Source organism: Chiloscyllium plagiosum, unplaced genomic scaffold (genome assembly GCF_037043375.1).
Source record: "Chiloscyllium plagiosum isolate Xiang-an unplaced genomic scaffold, Cpla_swu_hap1 HiC_scaffold_11, whole genome shotgun sequence".
In the NCBI taxonomy this organism is placed as follows: Eukaryota; Metazoa; Chordata; class Chondrichthyes; order Orectolobiformes; family Hemiscylliidae; genus Chiloscyllium; species Chiloscyllium plagiosum.
Window position 1 is genome coordinate 648,342 of NW_028270149.1, and position 16,921 is coordinate 665,262.

General features: G+C 44.4%; 1 protein-coding gene across 3 annotated transcripts in view; it reads left to right on the plus strand.

Moving 5' to 3' along the window:
- Positions 1-694: 694 nt before the first annotated feature.
- hprt1 (hypoxanthine phosphoribosyltransferase 1) overlaps positions 695-16,921 on the plus strand; it is a 49,652-nt gene continuing 33,425 nt past the window's right edge. For all 3 annotated transcript variants that reach the window (XM_043714345.2, XM_043714346.2, XM_087991824.1), the window contains exons 1-3: positions 695-778; positions 5,850-5,956; positions 11,043-11,226. In XM_043714345.2, the coding sequence (XP_043570280.1) occupies positions 755-778; positions 5,850-5,956; positions 11,043-11,226 (315 nt within the window). In that variant the 5' untranslated portion in view covers positions 695-754. The remainder of the gene's footprint in view (positions 779-5,849; positions 5,957-11,042; positions 11,227-16,921) is intronic.

Below are 16,921 nucleotides of genomic sequence, written 5' to 3' on the forward strand. Positions count from 1 at the left end.
GCACAATTTAAACTACTCTACTTTTGAGTATATAAAATGGTTGTTAGAAAAGAAACAAAGGTTTTGTCTTTTATTATAGATCAGTCTGTGGTCCAGGCACATCTTAAAGTTTAAACCGAAATTACCTCTTACAACACAGATACTGTCAGACCTGCTCAGTTTGTCCAACACTTTCTGTTTTTGTTTCAGATTTTCATCATCCTCAGTTGTTTGTTTTATATTATTAGAATATTATTATATTATTAGAAATGGGGAGGGCTATTATCTCTCAGAGAGGTCGTCAGTCTTTGGAAGGCTCTGGAGACTCGGACATTCAACAGGGTTCCAGGTCAATGGCAGGAGGTTGACTCTGAGGTTGAGAGATCAGGTACAAACACGATGGAAAACCCCAGCCGGTCAGACCGCCTTCTCCTCCACGATGGGCTGAACGGCGCCCTCCAGGGATTTGGCGCGGCTTGGGATATCACCGCGATCCATTACGCGGGAAGCTGCGATTGGTGATAACACGTGTTTAATGAGTAGGCCAATCACGACCTCGGATAATGGGAGCTCGAGAGATCCGAGCTTTGATTGGCCACGGGTAAACAGGGTTTTGCGTGTTCATGGGGAATCCGGGTTCTGATTGGTCAGTAGAACCTGGACTCTAATTGGCCCTCGAGAATCCATGCTCTGATTGGCTCTGCGGAAGCCATGCTCTGATTGGCCGGAGGGAAAGCCGGGCTATGACAAGTTGCGGCGGGGGTGACGGAGCGAGATGGCGGCGTCTAAGTGTGTGGTGGTGAGTGAGGGATCAGTGTGACGGCTAATCTGGTTTAGTGTGACGGTATGGTGCTGGGGTATAATATATAACATACTCCGGTCTCAGTGCGGCGGGGGAGGCCTCTCCCCGCGCTCAGGGACACAGGCCGCAGCTTCCACCAGGCGGTGGGCCCTGGGGCACGAGGATACCGTTCGGCCCATCGTGTCTGTGGTGGCTCTGAAGTCCCGTGTGACCGGGTCCTGTGTGATCTCCCTTTACCCATCGCCTGTAGGGTTTCCTCCTGAAAGCAGAGGACCGACAGCACACTGAGGGTAGGGGTAGACTGGAGGCTGGTGTCCCGCAGGGATCAGTACTGGGCCCTTACTGTTTGTAGAGTCTGAGAATGGGAAGCACCTTTAGAAATGACACCAAGATTGTGGAGTGGTTAATGCCGACAAAGATGGTTGTTGGTTACAAGAATCTATTGATGGGTTGATTCAACTGGGCAGAGCAGTGGCAGATGGTATGTAACCATGATAAATGTGAAGTGATTCACTTTGGAAGAAGAAACAAGATGAGGGAGTATTTCATGAATGACAGGAGAGTGTGTACCTTTAGAGGAACAGAGGGATCTTTGTGTAATTACTCACAGATCCCCTGAAGACAGCATAGTATATGAATAGCATAGTTCAGGCATAAGGGAATTGTTTTCAACAGATGTGGCATTGAGTATGAGAGCAAGGAGGTAATGTTGGAGTTGCTCAGTGTGTTGGTCAGACTGCAACTGGATTACTGTGTGTAGTTCTAGTTACCTTACTGCAGGAAGGATGTCTATCACAGGAGGAGGTTTGACATGATGTTGCCTGAGATGGAGAAATTGCGCTACACTGAGAGATGAGATTGGCTTGGATTATTTTCTTTAGAACAGAGCAGGCTGAAGGGGGATATGATTGAGATATATAAGATTATGTGGGGAATGGATAGGGTGAGTAGGGACCAGCTGTTCCCCTTGGTTGATGGGTCAATCACAAGAGGGTGTAGTTTGGGGTAAGGGGCAGGAGATTGAAGGGGTTGAGAAAAACAGCCTTTTCATTCAAGATGGTGGGAATGTGAAATGCATTGCCTGGGAAGAGTTTGGAAACCTTAAACCTTTAATAAAAATTTGGATGAACACATCAAATATCATAACATTCAAGAATATGGGGCAAGTTCAGGAAATGAGGATTTAATGTGTTTTTTGTGGTAGTCATTTCACGTCAGTGCAGACTTGATGGGCTCAAGGGCCTTTTGTGCGTTGTATGACTCTGTGAACCCCTTGAGGAGAAAGTGAGGTATACAGATGCTGGAGATCAGAGCTGGAAATGTGTTGCTGGAAAAGCGCAGCAGGTCAGGCAGCATCCAGGGAACAGGAGAATCGACGTTTCGGGCATAAGCCCTTCTTCAGGAAGGGCTGAGCCCCTTGGCCTGTTAGGTCATGTTGCGGCTGTACAGAACATTGGTTAGGCCACTTTTGGAATATTGTGTGCAATTCTGATCTCCCTCCTATAGGAGGAAGGTGAAACTTGAAAGGGTTCAGGAAAGATTTCTGAAAATGTTACCAGGGTGGGAGAGTTTGAGCTACAGGGAGAGGCTGAATCGGCTGGGGCTATTTTCCATGGAGCTGAGGGGTTACCCTTTGTGGTTTATAAAATCATGAGATGCATGGATAGGGTAAATAGGCAAAGTCTTTCCTTGGGGTGGGGGAGTCCAAAACTAGAGGGCATGGGTAAGGGGAAAGATTGAGAAGGAACCTAAAGGTGCAACTTTTTCATGGAGAGAGTGGTGTGTGTATGGAATGAGCTGAATTGAATTTATTGTCACATGTACCGAGGCATAGTGGAAAGCTTTGTCTTACGAGCAATACAGGCAGATCAGAATTAAGTAGCATAAGTAAGTAATAGGTAAACAGCAGCAAAAACAAAAACACAGGCACAGGCGAGTGTTAGGAGTTTGAGTCCATTCAGTATTCTAACAGTAGGGTAGAAACTGTTTTAAAACCGGCTGGTGCATGTGTTCAGGCTTCTGCACTTTCTCCCGATGGTTGAGGTTGTAGAAAAACATTGCGAGGGTGGGATGGATCTTTGGGAATGCTGGTGGCCTTTCCTTGACAGTGGGCCTGGTAGCTGGATTCTATAGATGGGAGATTGGTCTTTGTGATTGTCCAGGCAGAGTTCACCACTCTGTAACCATCTCTGATCTTGAATGGTTCGGTTGCCATACAGGTAGTGATACATCCAGAGTAAGTGGTGGAGGCTGGTTTGATTGCAACATTCTGTCTGGATGTATCACTACCTGGTATGGCAACTGGACTAGTCAAGATCAGAGACAGTAGTGGCCAGCTGTGATCGATGAACAGGACGTGTTGGTTGATACAGACTGCCAATCGTAGACCGATGACTACATACCTGCAAAACACCAGCATTTTAACTTGGAAGAATGGGAGGGGGAACACATTAAGATGTATACAGTGGACCACTGTTACCATTGACCAGAACCTGAACTGGACTCTCCACATAAATACTGGCAACATGAGCAGGTCAGAGGATAGGAATATTGCTGTTGGTAACTCCCCTCCTGACTCCCCAAAGCCTGTCTATCATCTACAATGCACAAGTCAGGAGTGTGATGGAATACTTCCCAACTGCCTGGTTGAGTGTAGCTCCAACAACACTTAGGAACTTTGACAAACAGGACAAAGCAGCCCACTTGAGGGGCACCATATAGACAAATTTTCTGTTCCTTCACCACCAGTGCTCGGTAGCATCAGCGCAATACCATTTTTAATTATTATTCATTCACAGGATGTGCACATCGCTGGCTAAGCCAGCATTTATTGCTCATCCCTACTTACCGAGAGGTAGTTAAGAGTCAACTGTATTGCTGCGGTATAAAGTTGCACATAGGCCAGACCAGGTGAGACTTAACAATCTAATGATAATGCCACTAGGCCATCGCCACTCCTTTACAAGATGCACTGAAGAAATTTACCAAAGATCCTTTGACAGCACCTTCCAAATCTGTGACCATTACCATCTAGAAGGACATGGGCAACAAATACATAGGAACATCACCATCTGCAAGTTCCCCTCCAAGCCTCTCACCATTCATTGATGTAAGCGATGGCCTAGTGGTATTATTCTGGACTGCTGATCCAGAGACCGAGGTGGTGTTCTGGAGACCCAGATTCTGAACTGCTACAGCAGAAGGTGGAATTTGAACTCTGTAACAGTCTTGAATCAAGAGTCTAATGATGACTGTGAAATCGTTGTTGATTGTTCGAAAAAATCTGGTTCACTGATTGTCCTTTTAGGGAAGGAAACTGTCGTCCTTAACTGGTTTGGCCTACATATGAGTCCAGACCCATAGCAGTGTGGTTGATTCTTAACTATTCGCTGGGTAATTAGGGATAGGCACTAAATGCTGGCCGCGTCAGCAATGCTGTCATTCTGTGAATGAATAAAAAGAAGATTTAGAAATATATCACCCTTCCTTTGGTGTCACTGGTTAAAGTCCTGGAACTCCCTCCCCAAGGGCTTTATGGATCTACTTGCAGAACATGAACTTGTAATAATTTAAAGGTAGCTCACCACCACATTTTCAAAGGCTACTAGGGATGGGCAATAAATATTGGCCCAACTAGTGATGCCCATGTGTCACAAGTAATTAAAAAAAATTGCAATGAGGTGGGATGGAATGGACGCAGGAAAGATGATTCTGCTGGCCGGTATTTCTGAAATAAGGGGTCACAGTCTCAGCAATATGTAGTAGGCCAGTTCTGACTGAGAAAAGGAGAGATTTCATCACTCAAGATGGTGAATCTATGGAATTCTCTACCACAGATAATTGTGGAGGTCAGGTGCGGTCACTGAATATAGTCAAGAAAGGAAATAGATTTGTAGAAGCTAAAGGTTAAAGCGCACGCGAAGAAAGCATGAACATGGTGTTGAGAAAAAGGATCAGCCACGATCATAAGATGGAGGAGCAGAATTAGACCAATTGTCCCATTGAGCCATTCAATCGTGGCTGATAATATTTCTCAATCGCATTCTCCTGCCTTCCCTGATAATCTTAGATCCCTTTGCTAATCAAGAACACCGCCTATCTATATCTGTCTTAAAGTTACTCAATGATTTGACCTCCACAGCTCCCTCTGACAGAGGTTTCACAGTTTTACCACTCTCTGGCTTCAACAAAGCATGTTGAATAGTGGAGTGGGATCAGTGGGCTGAAAAGCCGACCTTTCCTATTTTACTTGTTTCTGTGTTCTCCCAACCACCGCCATCCTGACTTGGAATATGTAGCCTTTTCTCCAATGATACTGGGTCAAAATCCTGGAACTCCTTCCTTAACAATATTGAAGGTCTACTGACAGCACATGGTCAGCAACAGATTACAAAAGCAGCCCACCACCATCAAGAGCAGTTAGAGCTGGACAACAAATGCTACCCCAGCCGTTGAAGCCCACCTCCCCTAGGTAGTATTTTTTAAAAAGCCATTTGGCTCTCTTAAACCTATGGCAGTGAATCAGGAAAAAGACATCAGATTGGGAGGAGGCAATGTCCTAGTGGTATTGTTGCTGGACTATTAATCCACAGACCCAGGCAATATACTGGGGACTCAAGTTCTGAAGACCCCACGAAAGATGGTGAAATTTGAATTAAATTTTAAAAATCTGGAATGAAGAGTCTAATTGATGACCATGAATCCATTGCTGATGGTTGGAAATACCCATCAGGTTCACTAATGTCCTTTAGGGAAGGAAACTGCCTGGGCTGCTGCTGTTCTGGAGTCACATGTAGGTCAATGTGGTTGATTCTTAACTACCCTCTGGGCAATTACGGATGACCAGTACTGGCCTCATCCCATGAATGAATTTTTTTAAAAAGTCCCGATTCCAGCCAGTGATACTGGATCTGGAAGGATCTTCTCCGCTCCTAAACCTAACACATAAGAACTTGAAATGTTGATCTCAACCACCAAATTGCTTCAGAAGAATTTAAATTTTGTACTGTAAATTTGAATGTTTTGAGATCCAATGCATGGAATAATTTTGCATGGTTGTATTTTGCAGATCACTGATGATGAACAAGGCTATGACCTCGATCTATTTTGCATCCCAAAGCATTACTCAAATGATCTGGAAAGAGTATATATTCCTCATGGCTTAATCATGGATAGGTTAGTGGTTTCTCACACACTGATACCTGACCCTATATCTTTGGAACTGTCAAACACCTTTGACAGAAAGCTTTGGGAGAGTCAGTCATAACATTTAGCTACTCCAGAATTGCTTTGCAAACAGTTCCATTGCTTTCTTTATCTAACACTGACAGCATTTTCACAAAAAACGATATACCAACAATATGGGCTCACTCAGCTCTTTTAGGCTGAAAAATCAAAGAGCTACAGATGCTGGAAATCAGAAACGGAAATTGCTGGAAAAAAAACTCAGCAGATCTGAAAAAAATAGAAATCTCTGGAAAGAAAGCAGAGTAAACATTTTGGATTCAATGAGTCTTCTTCAGAACATGCTAACTCTACTTTCTTGTATGTGGATGGGGGAGGTATTGTGTGTGCGGGTGGAGGGGTTTGTTGGTGGGTGGAATTGGTTGGACGGGAGGAGAGGTCAGCTAATGGGTGGTGATGGAGCCCACAGAGAGAGGGAGTTATGAAAGGGGTAGGTAAGCAAGGAGATGATTGATATCAGGCCTAGACAGAAGAAAAGCTGAATAAATGATTAGTGGGAGAGAATGGGTTAGCTGCACTGAAAGGAGCCCATTATAATTTGATAATAGGCCTCAAATACAAGGAGAAAAAAAAAAGTAAAGGTGGCGAGCACGAAGAAAGGTTAGAACAGAAATCCTATCACAGAGAGGAGCAGAACTTCTTCAAGGTGGAAGTCCATTAAACACTAAAAACAAAGAACTATGGATGCTGGAGTTGTGAAGCTTTATTTTAGTTCAGAAGAGCAGTCACTGGAGCCAAAATATTAACTCTGCTTTCTTTCCACAGACCTGCTAGGGTTTTCGAGCAATTTTTACTGAACACACAATTCCAGGTGCTGCCTCACCAACATCCTGTACAGTATAAAAGGATTTCCCTATTTTTAAACTCCAACCCCCTACCAATAAAGGCCAAAATTCAATTTGCTTGAATAAATTGTTAACATGTTTAACATTTAGTGTTTTATTCACAGATCCCTTTTGGGCTGTACTTTTTTGGAGTCTCTCTCCACTTAAAGCTTTGTTTTTAGATTCTCCTCTCTGCCTCCCTCAGTAACCTGCGACTGATTCCATCATATCCTGTGGACTTATCTAGTTTAATGTTTTTCAGGACACACAACACCACCACCTTCTTAAGATTAGGGAGGTCTATGTTGATATTATCATCATCTGTGTCCTTCTCCTTGATGAATACCGATGCCAAGTATTCATTAAGGACCTCTCAGACTTTCTCTGGCTCCACACAAATTGCCTCCTTTGCCCTTGAGTGGACCTGCCCTTTCCTTAGCTAGCCTCTTGTTCCTAATATATGTTTAAAATGCATTGCATTTCCTATTAATCCTACTTGCCAAGGACATCTCATGACTGCTTTTAGCCCTCCTAATTCCTTAATTAAATTTTTTCCTGCTTCCTTTATTCTCCTCAGGCACCATGTCTGATTTCAGTTTTGTCAATCTTACACATGCTTCCTTTTCCTTTCTTTGACTAAACTATTATTATCTCTTGACATTCAGAGTTCCTGAATCTTGTCATCTTTGTCTTTTAACCTCGCAGATACATGTTGGTCCTGAACTCCCAATTAACTGACCTTTAAAAGACTCCTACATGGAACTAATCTTGAAGGCTGCCCCCAATCTAATTTTTCCAGTTCCTGCCTAATTCTGTTCTAATTAGCTGTCACCCAATTTGACACTTCCACTTAAACCAGTCTCCTCTTTCTCCATAACTATCTTAAAACTTATGGAATTATGATTACTGTTCCCAAAATGTTTCCCCACTGAAACTTCGATCACGTGGCCAATACAAAGTGTAGAATGGCCCCTTCCATCATTAGCCAATCTACATATTATTTCAAGAAACTCTCCTGGATGCACCTGATAAATTCTGCACCATCTAAGTCCCTGGCCTGGGAGTCCCAATCAATATTGGGGACGGTAAAAATCACGCATCACAAACAACCCTGTTTTGGTATTTTTCCATGATCTGCTTACATATCTGTTCCTCTGTCTCCCATTGGTTACCTATAATGGAACCCCATTAAAATAAGTGCACCTTTCCAATTCCTGAATTCTACTCATATGGCCTCTCTAGATGAACCCTCTAAGATGTCCTCTCTCAGTACATCTGTGACATTCTTCTTAATTAGTAATGCAACTCCCCCACCTCTTTTATAACCCTCTCTATCTTGCCTAAAACATCTAAACTCTGGAACATTGAGCTGCCAGCCTTGTTATTCCCTCAATCAAGTTTCTGTAATGACTCCAGCATCGTAGTGCCATGTACTAAGCTAAGCTCTAAGTTCTGACTTACCTGTTATCCTCCTTGCATTAAAATGAATACATTTCAGACCACCAGTTCTATATTAATTTGTCTGGTCCTGTCTGTTCTTCCTATTCAACTAACTTGACTTAACCTCTCTCTTCTCCTTCTGACCTACAGCTCTTGTTCCCACCCCCGCCACACTAATTTGGCATTAACAAACCTCCATGCAAGTGTATTGGTTCCCTTTCAGTTTAGCTGTACCCATCCTTCTTGAAAAGGTCCCTCCTGCATGGGAAGAGATCCCAATGATTCAGATATCTGAAGCCCTTCCTCCCACACTAGCTCTTCAGCCATGCATTCAACTGTAATATCTTCTTATTTCTGGCTTCTCTAGCACATTCTGCAGGGAATAATCCCAAGCTTGCAACCCAGGAGATCTTGCTTTTCAACTCCCTGACTCCTGAACTTCCCTTTTGCAGAACTTCTCTCTTCCTACCTTCGTTGTTAGTACAAATATGGACCACAACCTCTGACTGCTCAACCTCCCCCCTTCAGAATATTCTATGCCTGCTCAGAGACATCCTTGACCCTGACACCAGGAAGGCAACACACCATTCCAGGAGTCTTGATCGTAGTCACAGAAACTCCTATCTCTGCCCCTGACTATAGATTACTACCACTCACCTACACTTCAAATCACCATGGACATTCAGTCCCTCTATACCTCCATCCGCCATGATCAGAGCCTCCAAGCCCTCCGTTTCTTCCTCTCCCGATGACCCCACCAGTACCCTTCCACTGACACTCTTATTCGTTTGGCTGAACTAGTCCTCCCCCTCAACAATTTCTGTTTCCAATCCTCCCACTTCCTCCAGACCAAATGGGTAGCTATGGGAACCCGCATGGACCTCAGCTATGCCTGTCTCTTTGTCAGCTACATAGAACAGTCCATCTTTCGGAGTTACACCGGCACCACTCCCCACCTCTTCCTCCGCTACATTGATGACTGTGTTGGTGCCACCTTATGCTCCCACGAGGAGGTTGAACAGTTCATCAACTTCACCAACACATTCTACCCTGACCTTAAATTCACCTGGACCATCTCTGACACCTCCCTCCCCTTCCTAGACCTCTCCACCTCCATCCACAAGGACCGACTCAAAACTGACAATTTTTTTACAAACCCCACTGACTCCCACAGCTACCTGCATTACACCTCCTCCCACCCTACCTCCTGAAAAATGCTATCCCATATTTCCAATTCTTCTGCCTCCACTGCATCTGCTCCCAGTTCCACCACAGAACACACCAGATGGCTTCCTCCTTTGAAGACTGAAATTTCCCGTCCCACGTGGTTGAAGATGCCCTCCATCGCTTCTCATCCACGTCCCGCACCTCCGCCCTCGAACCCCAACCCTCCAACCACAGAATACTCCCGGTCCTCACCTTCCACCTCACCAACCTCCGCATAAGTCGCATCATCTGCCAACATTTTCGCCACCTACAAATGGACCCCACCACCAGGGATATATTTTCCTCCCCACCCCTTCCCGCTTTCCACAAAGACTGTTCCCTCCGTGACTACCTGGTCAGGTCCACACCACCACCACCCCCCCCCCCGGCATCTTCCCCTGCCACTGCAGGAATTGCAAAACCTGCGCCCACTGCCTCCTCTGCCCAAGGCCCCAAAGGAGCCTTTCACATCCATTAAAGTTTCAAATGCAGTTCCACCAATATCATTTATTATATCCGTTGCTCTCGATGTGGTCTCCTTTACATTGGGGAGACTGGACGCCTTCTTGCAGAGCGCTTTAGAGAACATCTCCAGGACACCCGCACCAATCAACCCCACCGCCCCGTGGCTGAACATTTCAACTCCCCCTCCCAATCTGCCGAGGATAGGCAGGTCCTGGGCCGCCTCCATCGATGCTCCCTTACCACCCGATGCCTGGAGGAAGAAAGCCTCATCTTCCGCCTTGGGACGCTTCAACCCCAGGGTATCAATGTGGACTTCCTCAGTTTCCTCATTTTCCCTCCCCACACCTTACCCCAGTTCCAACCTTCTAGCTCAGCACTGTCGTCATGACCTGTTCCACCTGTCAATCTTCCTTCCCATCTATCCATTCCACTCTCCTCTCTGACCTATCACCTATACCCCCAACTCCATCCACCTATTGCACTCTCGGCTACCTTCTCCCCAGCCCTATCCCCCTCCCATTTATCTCTTCACCCCCGTGGCTCCCAGCCTCATTCCTAATGAACGGCTTTTGCCCGAAACGTCAATTTTCCTGCTCCTCGGATGCTGTCTGACCTGTTGTGCTTTTCCAGCAACACACTCTCAACTCTGATATCCAGCATCTGCAGACCTCACTGTCTCCTACACTTCAAATCTCCCTGCTGTACAACAGTGCCAGTTGCGATGCCCCTGATCTGGCTGCTGCTGTTGCTTTCCCTGTGACAAACCATACCCCCATACTCCAAAACAGTATATCTGCTTGAGAGAGGAATGCTCTGCCTGCCTGTTTGCCTTTGAAGTGGGAGTTAATTTTACGCAGGCTTTAGTTTAATTCCTGAATTGATATGGCAATGCTAGTTTTGATTATGAGGAGAGGTATCATTCATTTGTACAGAATTTGGTTTGAAGAGGAAAATCAAATCATGAGCATACAGGACCATTCCTGTGTTGTACAGTTTTAAATAATGCTATCTTTTTGTGCTGATTGCTCTATTTTGCACCATTTCAAAAAGGGGTAAGCGCACATCTGTCTGTTTATCCACAGGACTGAACGTTTGGCAAGGGATATAATGAAAGGCATGGGAAATCATCACATCGTTGCCCTCTGTGTACTCAAGGGTGGCTATAAGTTTTTTGCTGACCTTTTAGACTACATCAAAGCTTTGAACCGGAACAGTGACCAATCAATCCCAATGACGGTAGACTTCATCCGCTTGAAGAGTTACTGTGTAAGGATTTATAACCAAATTTTGAATCCTTGTTTGATAGTACAGACCTGAGTGATGCTGTAAAAATAGAGATGCTGTCAAAGCTTTTCATCTTCCACTCATCAGGAGAGGTGCAAGAATATCGAACTTCAGAGTGAGCAACATTGCATGAAGAAAGGGTTGTACTTGGTTAGCAAGTCAGCTCTGGGTCAAGGCGTTGTCATGGTCAATACACCAGGAAAAGGGAAATGGTATCATAGTAGTTGTGCAGGACATACCTACAGTAGCGATGTGACAGGACTAGTAATGCTGAATCCCTGGCTAATGTTCTGGGAACATGGATTCAAATCCCTTCATAGTAAGTAGTGAACATTGATTTCATTGGAATAGTAAACTAGTTGAACGATGACCATGTAACTATTGTCAATTGTTGTAAAAACAAATGCCGTCTGTTTCACTAAAATCCTTTAGGGATGGAAATCTGTCGTTCATCCCAGGTCTGGCCGACATGTAATTCCGGACCTGCAGAATGTGACTGATTTTTATTTAGCCTTGTAATGGCCACACCATTGTATCAAATCACTACAAAATCCAAAAAACGGAGTAAAACAGGATGACCTAGGCACTGGCATAGCATATCCAGCCCTGTTGACCCTGGAAAGTCCCCATGTATTTTCTTGCCTTGTTTGACCTGTCCAAGTGCATCATCTCATGCTCATCCAGATTGAATTCCATTTGCCACTGTTCTGCCCTTCTGACCAGCCTATCTATATCCTCCTGTAATCTAAGGCAAGCCTTCGCACTATTTACTACCCTATCAATTTTCATATTGTCTGCAGAGTTAATGATAACCCTGCTACATTCAAATCTAAGTTGTTTACATATGCCATAAGCTGAAAATGTGTTGCTGGAAAAGCGCAGCAGGTCAGGCAGCATTCAAGGAACAGGAAAATCGACATTTCGGGCATAAGCCCTTCTTCAGGACCAAGGTTCCAACACCGATCCCTGCAGAGTCCCACTGAAGAGTCTTCCAGTCACAAAAACACTTCTCGATCATCACCCTCTGCTTCCTGCCATTCAGCAGTTCTGCATCTGGTTACCCAAATTTCTTTGGATCTATGACTCTTAGCTTTGCTATCTGTCTCCCGTCTAGGACCTCACGAAACCTGTTGAACCACAACAGCTCCTTTCTACACCAGTACTGATGGCCAATGCCCCATGAAACCCAGTCTCTCCACACTATTCTTTGAGCCATGCAATTAACTCTCAGTTTATTTACTTTTGAACCAATTTGCTTATGGCTTAGGTAGTAATCTTGAAAATCTTACCTTGGAGATTCAGCTTTTTAGTTTAGCTCCTAACTGTTCAAAATCTTTCAGCAGAATCTTGCCTTTCATCTTGTTAATGCATTGATACCAATGTGGACAAAGATAGCTGGATTCCTACCCTCCCACTCCATGCTCCTCAGTGTTATTTCCCTAGCATTGTTTGCTAAGGGGCTTATGTTCCGAAAGTTTTGCTGTTTTAGAGTAGAATCATAGAATTCCTATAATGCAGAAGGAGGCCTTTCAGCCCAACGAAACTGCACTGACCCTACAAGGACCATCCTACCCAACAAAAACCCAGACGTCCACCCTATTCCTGAAAAATTGCATTTAGCATTGCCAATCCAGCATATATTTGGACCGTGGATGGAAACCCACACACACACTGGGAGAAAGTGCAAACTCCACACAGTCGCCTGAGGCTGGAATCAAACTTGGGTCCCTGTGAGGCATCACTGCTAACCACAGCTACCGTACTAGTTTATTCTGTAGTTTGTTTTCTCACTCATTATTTTTGGCATTTAAATAGTTAACTGCACCTTGAGTCTGTCTTGGGGGGTGGCGAGTCACGGTGCACCCAGGGTCTGCCTTGGGGAGGAAGTCAATGTACACTGTTTGTATTGGGTTTATATTGTTTTCTAGCTAAGGTGGTGAGCACTGGGGTATATTATGCATTATGCCTTGGGTCTTTGGGGCACACAGTGTATGAAAGTTAATGAGCTTTCACCTATCAATGACTGCTAGTCCACTGTTTCCAGTTCAGTTTTGTAAAGTTGAATGGAAACCCGAAGTCTGTATACCACAGGTATTTTGGGAAGAGTTTTGAGACTATATTTAATGGTGAGACTGTGTTTGGAGCTGTCCAGGAAATGAAATTCCCAGTCATCAATCTGCTTTTTTAAAAACTTATTTGTGGGATTTAGGTGTCGCTGGCTGGCCAGCCTTAATAGCCCATCCCTATTTGTCCTTTAAGGTGGTGCTGAGCTGCCTTCTTGAATCGCTGCAGTCCACTTGCTGTGGATTGACCCACAATTCCAGTAGGGAGGGAATTCCATGATTTTGACCCAACGACTGTGAAGGAATGGCAGTATATTTCCAAGTGAGGGTGGTAAGTGGCTTGGAAGGGAACTTGCAGGTGGTGGTGTTCTTGTCCTTCTAGGTGGAAGTGGGTTTGGAAGGTGCGGACTAAGGATCTTTAGTGAATTTTGCAATGCATCTTGTAGATAGTACACACTGCTGCTACTGAGCACTGGCGGTGGAAGGATTGAGTGCTTGTTGATGTGGTGCCAATCAAGTGGGTTGCTTTGTCCTGGATGGTCCCAAGCTTCTTGAGTGTTGTTGGAGCTGCACCCATCCAAGCAAGTGAGAAGTATTCCATCACAGTCCTGACTTGTGCCTTGTAGATGGTGGATAGACTTTGGTGTGTCAATAGGTAAGTTACTTGCCACAGTATCTCTAGTCTCTGATCTGCTCTTGTAGCCATTGTGTTTATGTGTTGAGTCCAGTTGAATTTTTGGTAAGTGTAAATGATCTCCTAACCTTATACTACTGATGAGCAGAATTGCAGGTGCTGTTTGATTACACTTCTAACATTCAATATAGTTTAATTCATATCAAGCTGTCTAACGTTATGCTGATCCCACTTGGCCACAATGCAGAATGGATTTGCAAGACATTGGGGCAGGTGCAGTCCGAAACAGTTTGTGATGGCCTAGTGATACTATCGCTGGACTATTAATCTGGAGACTCCGGTAATGTTCTGGGGACCTGGATTTGAATTCTGCTGCAGCAGATGGTGGAATTTGAGTTCAACTTTTTAAAAATCCTGAAATAAGAGTCACGTGATGACGATGAATCCATTGTCGATTGTTGGTAAAACCTGTCTGTTTCATTAATGTCCTTCAGGACAAGAAACTGCCACCCTTGATTGGTCTGGCCTACATGTAACTACTGGCCCAAAGCAATGTGGTTGACTCTTAACTGGTCTCTGGGCAATTGGAGATGGGCAATAAATGCTAGCCTAGCCAGTGATGCCCTCATCCCATGAATGAATTTTTAAAAAACACCATTGAATCCTGGAACCCCCAGCCAGCTTGATAGTTACAATTGTTTGATTTGTAAAGGAAATTTTGGCATCCGGAATAAGGTGGATGAACTGGCAACATGGGTTGGTATCTGGGACTTCGATTTTGTAGCCATTTCAGAGACATGGATAGAGCTGGAATCGTTCTTGCAGGTTCTGGGATTTCAATGTTTCCGTAAGAACAGAGAAGTTCGTAAAAGGGGAAGGGTGGCATTGTTAGTCAAGGACAGCATTACGGTGGCAGAAAGGATATTTGAGGACGCACCTACTGAGATAGTAAGGGCTGAGGTTAGAAACTGGAAAGGAGAGGTCACTCTGGGAATTTTCTAGAGGCCTCCGAATAGTTCCAGAGATGTAGAGGAAAGGATAGCAAAGATGATTCTAGATAGGACTGAGACCAACACAGTAGTTGTTATGGGTCTTTAACTTTCCAAATATTGACTGGAAATACCAGAGAGTCATAGAGATGTACAGCACAGAAACAGACTCTTTGGTCCAACTTGTCCATGCCGACCAGATATCCCAACCTAATCTCGGTCCCATTTGCCAGCACTTGGCCCATATCCCTCCAAACCCTTCCTGTTCATATACCCATCCAGATGCCTTTCAAATGTTGCAATTGTACCAGCCTCCACCACTTCCTCTGGCAGCTCATTCCATACACGTGCCATCCTCTATGTGGAAAAAGTTGCCCCATTGGTCTTTTTTTTAATCTTTCCCCTCTCACCCTAAACCTATGCCCTCTAGTTCTGGACATCACTGAATATATTCAAGGAGATAGATAAGTTTTTAGATTTTAAATGCATCATGGATAGAAATCTGGAGTATGGCATTCAGACAGAGAATCAGCCATGAACATATCGCATATCATAGAGTCACAGAAACAAACCCTTCGGTCCGACTCGCCCTCGCCAACAAGACATCCCAATCTGATCTAGTCCCATTTGCCAGCATTTGGCCCATTTCCTCCAAACCCTTCCTTTTCATATACCCATCCAGGAGTCTTTTTAAGCTTCATAACTGTGCCCACCTCCACCACTTCCTCTGGCAGCTCATTCCATACACACACCACCCTCTGCGTGAAGAGGTTGCCCATCTGGTCCTTTTGAAAAGTCTCCCCTTCCACCTTAAAACTATGCCCTCTAGTTTTGGACTCCCCCACACCCTAGGAAAAAGGGTGCTATTCACCCTATCCGCGCCTGTCATAATTTTATAAACCTCTGTAAGGTCACCCCTCAGCCTCCAACACTCCAGGAAAAACAGCCTCTCCATTTTCAGCCTCTCCCTGTAGCTCAAACCCTCCAAACCTGGCAACTTCCTTGTAAACGTTTTCTAAATTCTCACAAGTTTAACAACGTCTTTCCTTCAGAAGGGTGACCAGAACAGTATGGAATACTCTAATAGTGGCCTCATCAATGTTCTATACAGCTACATGTAACATAACATTCTGGACCAGGCTTGAGGGGCTGCATGGCCTACTCTTGCTCCTAGTTTCTGTGACAGTGCAGAGGATCAAGGAGGATGATGTCAGCATACAAAAGATAATACAATGTTACAATGAGTTTCAGTGTTTCTATGCTAGGGAAGAAACAATAAAGCAGTTCCTGTTTCTGATGGCTATCAATGATTCATTCATTTACATAGATACATTTAGGTTTATACATTTACAGGTCAGTGATTTAATACAATTGATTGTGCTTGCTCGGCTATTTCAGAGAGCAGCTAAAAATCAACCACATTTTAGTCCTTCTCCACACACCTGTAGGCCACACTTCTGACCAAGCAATATGACATGTTGTCAATTGAAGAATTCTTCAATGTATAATTTCAGTTACATCACACTACAAATTTTTGCTATAAATTCTGTGTTACGATCGAGCCCTCCACAATCACCTGATGAAGGAGCGTCGCTCCGAAAGCTAGTGTGCTTCCAATTAAACCTGTTGGACTATAACCTGATGTTGTGTGATTTTTAACTTTGTACACCCCAGTCCAACACCGGCATCTCCGAATTATACCTAACATATGCTTCCTTCTTTTTCTTAACCAAACCCTCAATTTCTTTAGTCATCCAGCATTCCCTACACCTACCAGCCTTTCCTTTCACCCTAACAGGAATATACTGTCTCTGGACTCTCGGTATCTCATTTCTGAAGGCTTCCCATTTTCCAGCTGTCCCTTTACCTGCGAACATCTGTACCCAAAATTAGTTTTTGAAAGTTCTTGCCTAATACCAACAAAATTAGCCTTCCTCCAATTTAGAACTTCAACTGTTAGATCTGATCTATCTTTTTCCATCACTGTTGAC